The sequence below is a fragment of the Emiliania huxleyi genome (genome assembly GCF_000372725.1).
Source record: "Emiliania huxleyi CCMP1516 chromosome Unknown EMIHUscaffold_180, whole genome shotgun sequence".
Lineage (NCBI taxonomy): Eukaryota > Haptophyta > Isochrysidales > Noelaerhabdaceae > Emiliania > Emiliania huxleyi.
This window is the reverse complement of record NW_005200783.1, coordinates 24426-29930: the sequence shown is the minus strand read 5'-3', so window position 1 is coordinate 29930 and position 5505 is coordinate 24426. Positions and strand designations below refer to the sequence as shown.

General features: G+C 64.8%; 1 protein-coding gene across 1 annotated transcript in view; it reads right to left on the bottom strand.

The window, feature by feature from the left end:
* Nucleotides 1-4827: 4827 nt before the first annotated feature.
* The window catches only part of EMIHUDRAFT_232254 (hypothetical protein), a gene marked incomplete at both ends in the record, with an annotated part of 1743 nt that continues 1065 nt past the window's right edge, over nucleotides 4828-5505 (bottom strand). Inside the window, one exon of the mRNA XM_005783233.1 lies at nucleotides 4828-4911. Within this exon, the coding sequence (XP_005783290.1) occupies nucleotides 4828-4911 (84 nt within the window). The remainder of the gene's footprint in view (nucleotides 4912-5505) is intronic.

Below are 5505 nucleotides of genomic sequence, written 5' to 3'. Positions count from 1 at the left end.
TCTATGCCCATATCACCAAAGCCGCGAACGACGAGGCCTGCCGTCGGCGGGGGACGGCACTTCCGCTCACAGCCTGAACGGCTCAGATTGTAGAGCGCCACGTCGGCCCAGAAGCGCTGGCGCGCCATCGCGTATACCGCCTCGTCGTCGGTGTCGTTCACAGCGTAGATTGCGCTGCGGAGCCGGTGGAGAGAGTCGCTGATGATGCCACGTGCGCCTAGATAGGGGTGTGAAAAGTGTGCGGGGATGTGTGTCTTTAGGGCAACGTGGGCTGGGGCGTGTGTCCAAAGGTGGTCACACGCCGCGGCCGGAGCGCACCTGGGCGGGCATTGGCCGTGTCCGAGACCTCACATTTCGTGTCTGTCATGGTGCGCAGTAGGCAAATGCTGAGGAGCCACTCGCTCTGCAAGCCGACGAAACGGAACCCGTTCAGCCGAAATCGAGCTTCGTTAACGCGCTGCGGATTCGGCGCACGCAACGCCTTCGGGCATGGGCCTCGGTTATCCGGCGCCGTGCAGATGATGCCCTTAGTTTCGCCTGCGAGCTGCCGCGCCACGACACCGCGGATGCGCTGCGCGTACCACGCTGCTCCTGCGGGGGTCGGGGACTCTCCACCCACGTAGCAAGCTTAGGGAGAACGGAGAAGTGCGACGGGCCGGGGCGCGGGGCCGGGGATGGGTGAGCGCACTTCCAGATGACGTAAGTGCAGACGACGAGGATGATGTTCCAGATGTTCGTCCTCGCGGTCGAGGCCGCGCCGTCCTTGAAGATGCTCATGCAGTCACACGCTGCGGGGGCGGGAGGGGGTGGCTGCGTGTGTGTGTGTACGGCGCGGGTGCGAGACGGCGCGCGGAGAGGTGCGATGCGGACCTGCGAGCGCGTGCCGGTACGCCACGTCGTCCCTCTCCACCTGGGTCACGGGCCTCTCGGAGACGACCTTGAAGAGGTTGCGGAGCGCGTCGAACATCTCGAGCATTCGCACGAGGCGCGTCGCCAGGTCCTTCCCGTAGCGCTTGATCATCGCCGGCAGCAGCTCGCGCGGTCGGCACGCGAAGTTCGTGTGCCACGATGGAGCGGGGGGCGCGGCGCCGCTCTCGAGCTCCCACTCGCCGATGCAGTAGACGAGCTGAGAGAGCCACGCGGGGGCGCCGCCCGGAAAGCGCGAGTCGCCGAGCATCATCGCGTGGAAGTCGGCGCCCTTGAACCACTTCGTGAGCGATCCCCCCGCCGTGACGTCCAGCTTGACGCCCATGCCGGTAAGGTAGCCGGAGATCCGCGCGAGCGTGTAGGGGCTCAGGTCGCGCAGCACCAGCCACTTGAACGCCTGCTTGCCGCCGTTCAGGTCGTAGGTGTGCAGCGCCTCGGGGATGACGCGACCGTCTTGCGCGCGCTGGTGATCACCGAGAAGGTTGCCGGCACCACGCCCGCCGCGACCATCGTCGAGGGCCGGTCCTTGTTCGGGACTAGCACCTTCACGTCGTACATCGCCTTGAAGGAGCCCCGCGCCGAGAGCAGGTCGAGGGTGGCACGCAGCACCGACTGGGAGTTCGTCGACCACTGGCGCACCTTCGGCCGCGCCTGCGCCTCCAGCGTCCACGTGGGCGTTATGTACCGCCTGTGTTTGCACGCGAGGGAGGCATAAGTGTGTGACAGAGCGCGCGCAGAGAGAAAGGGCGAGGCTCAGCCCACCAGACAAAGAGGTCCATCGCACCCGACTTGGCTACTGCCGACCACGTCTCGGCCGAGCGCTTTGGTGCGCGGAGGGCTACTGCCGCCGCCACACTCATGTTGACTCGCTCCGTACGCAGGTCCTCCTTTTGTGCAGCCGTCAAGCGAACGACGAGAGACGTTGGGGCTGGCTGCGAGGATGCCGAGTCCTCGGCGCGGGGAGCGGCTCGCGGCTCCCCGTAGAAGCGGCGAGGCGGGATCTCCTCCCGGCCCTGAGCCGGCGGCGCCGGGTCGGGCGGCGCGCGCTGCCCCGCAGTTGCTCCTGCCGCCGCGAAGGGGAAAATGGCGTCATTCTGAGAATGTGCGGCCACGCGATGACGAGCGGGGATGGAGTGATAGTTTTCTGGGAGCAGGTCGTGGGATGGGGTGGGATCCCGTGTACCGCGCGCCAGGGTGCGCCTAGCGCGCGCAGCACATCATATCAGCAGAAGAGTGCTACGGCGTCGCACCGCTCTGCGAATTCAGTGCTCTGGGCGGCGCATTGGGGCGTTTCTGCGCTGCCGAACATGATGGCTTCGGAGCCTCCGACGCGGGCGACTTGCGCACCTGCTTGGTGGGCTGCGACGGGACCGCTCGGCCGAGCAGGGTGCGGGGGCGTTCTCGCTTCCGGGCCGCAGCAAGGGCTCTCAAGTCCATCGACCGACTGTTGCTTTAGCGAAACCCGGCTGGGCGTTCCGAAGTGCCCGCCAAAACATGTGGCGCATTTAATAAAATCGAACACGCCCGGGGAGCCTGGCGGCCAGGAGCACGCGGCGCACGCGCCCGGCCGCCGAGACGTGCAGCAGCGAGTCCTCGGTCGCGACGTACCAGGCGCCAGCGTGTCGCTCGCGACGCCAACCGGACCGAGCGATAGAGGGCCGTCCTCGCCCTCGAGCGGCGGCGTGGTGACCTGACCGACGACGCGCGCGCCAAAGATGGGCGCCTCGAAGCCATCCGCGACCGGCACGGGCTTCTCGTCCTCCTCCTCGCCGCCACCGCCGGTGCGGGCGCGCTTGCGGGCGGCGGTTGCCATATACAAACAAAGGTATAAAAATATCCGCGCCGCAGGGCCGGATTCGGGACCGGGGCTGGGTGGGTAGTGTGCGATTTCGTGTTTTTGCGAGACACACACCATGATCTGCTTGAGCACTTGAGCACTTCATAGGGTCGATTCCGCATGGTACGGGACCCCTCGATCGTCTCGCCCTCCCTCACTGGTGTGTTCATTGGGGGGGGTCATAACAAACACGGTACAGGCGGCCCGCCATGAAATCTAGCCGTGTGTGTGTGCTGGCGTCCGGGTCCCAGCGCGCAGCGGGTTTTCACGTAACAAGTACACACGGTACAGGATCGAGGTGCACGCTGCCGAAGCAGTGTCGTCCCCCCTCTCCCCGACGGCGATGGCGGTGTGACCGATCGAGCTACAAGAAGAGCTTGGTCAGCAGGATCCGGGATAGTCTGATGCACTACCTCACTGGGCCTGAGACCACCATGATCTGCTAACAACATACCTAATATGCCCGGGTAGAGCCCCCCCCCCGCGCCCGCCCACCCAGGGAGCAGTGAGTGAGTGAGTGAGTGAGTGTGAGTACAATACTCACCAGGGAACAGGGTAGAGGGCATGGAGGCTTGGACGGTGAGTTGACGGAAATCGAGGGACGCGACCCACTTCGCCACAGACGGTCCCGCGCCTCGCCGCTATGACGGCGACACGGCCGCGCGGCGGCTCGTGTGCGTGTCGCCGTCTTTGTCCGGAGTGAAAAGTCCAACCAACGCGCTCGTCGGTGACGGTGTCCCTCAACCTGTGCCGCGCTCGGCGAACCTCGACAGCGCCTTCGGTGGCATGCAGCTCTTTGCGACAGAAGCCTGGAGAGCAGCTCCTCTGCTGCTCACACGCTCTGCACAGTTGGCACAGCCTACTGTGCGGCTGCCCTGGTCACTTGTGTGAGCGACACTGCTCGACGACTCTCTCGTGTAACGACTGCCGGCACACTGTGAGACCATGGGTGTGAGGTAAAAAATCACGCTACCACGGTCGAGGAAGAGGGTGCGTTCTGCAGTTAAGGGGTAACCCGGTACACGGAACCATCCCTCGGAGACGTGTTATGGCCCTGCGACCGCGCACCCCCGGGGCTAGGGCTCTCTTGCCCGAGGGCTAGAGCGCGCCGGCGGGCGCGCTCTAGCCGGTAACCCGATCCCGATCATCCGGCCAACTGGGTGCGCTCCTCAGCTCCCCGGTCCTGGATGTGAGGCTAATGACCGCACTCCAAGTGCTCCAAGTGCTACCAGCGCTTGGCGTTACATCGGCCCTGAGGTCAAATCCTTAGATCTACTCTGTTGATGACAAGACTTGTCGCTGGAGCCGAGCAGGAGGGCCCGGCGCACAAACCCTGGTCAACTCACCCCCCACACCCCGTATGCGCGAAAAGACCGAAGTGCGCGCGAGTTACTGACGCACCAGGCCACCACTGATCACCGTGCCACTGTCCAAGACCAAGTGCCAGTGCGCCAGTGCTCTCCATGTCTCCTTGCGTTGAAGTTTACCGTATACTGAGAGCAAAGACGAAAGAGAGTGGATATCAACGTCGCGTGCAACACCCAGTCCGTTCCGCTCTACAGGCGCCGCCGTGCCCTCAGAGCTCCTTCTTCTGCTTGTTGACAATCTTGAGGCACCCTCTGCCACCAACTGCTGTACTTACTACCATCTATCAACAGTGAGAGAGGCGGCAACTGTGCACCTACAGAGAGTACACAGAGAGCCGCAACGCGCACCGCACACTCTCTATGCGGTAGGCTCACAGGCACACAGCAGAGCCAGACACAGAGCCTTCACACAATAACGAGTGACTACACTCCCCGTGGGCGGGATCTGAGTGTACAAGCAGCTACAAGGAACTATATATGCTACAAGCATCGCGGCGCCCCCCGCCCTGCCCAGCCCTCAGTCTTCCCCCGCTGGGCACGCACCATCCTCCTACCTCCTAGGGCGCGCCGTCCTCGGTCGCCAAGGAACAGTACACGAGTGCACGAGAGCCAGGCGTGCCACTCTCTCGCTGTCGGATCGGCCCCCTAGCTAACCGGAGCCGTCACCGCGCCTCCGCTCTGCCATGTGTGCCAAAGTCACGCGGCCTCTGTCTTGGTACCCGGGGCCTTCTTGCCGTAGGACATGACGGACGCCTTGATGCCCCAGATGCCGGTCCCGATCTCGCCGCGCGTCGGCGAGTACGTCGGAACAGCGCCGCCTGAGAGGGGGGAGGGGGGGGACGGCAGGGGCGTGGGTGTGAGGGTGGGTGTGGGTGGGCGCGGGAGTGGACGTCGGGAGAGGCCGCAGTGCTGGGTGCTTAGGCTGGGGGTGACCACACCAAAGCGAGGGACGTAGGAGATCGCAACCGAGATGGCGGGGGAGACGGAGAGCGCCATGAAGATGCCGACGCCGGCGGGCATGCCTACACCGGAAGTCCAACAGGTCTCCACGCTCCGGTCGCGTGGGGACGAGAACAGACGTCTCGTGCTCGATGATTCCGTAGGCGGTGGGCAGGAAGCCCAGGAGGAGCGCGCTGAGGCCGCAGAACATCGCGTACCTGCAGCGTGGGGAGATCTGGGGAGATCTGGGGAGATCTGGGGAGATCTGGGGAGATCTGGGGGGATCTGGGGAGATCTGGGGAGATATGCTAGCCGCATAGCATCGCGAACCCCCCCCCCCCCTTCATGTGGCTTAAGGAGGACGAGTCTGTCATGGTGTGGCAGAGGGCAGTGGCGGGAAATGCGGGGGCCGCCCGGGGCACGCACGGGATCTGG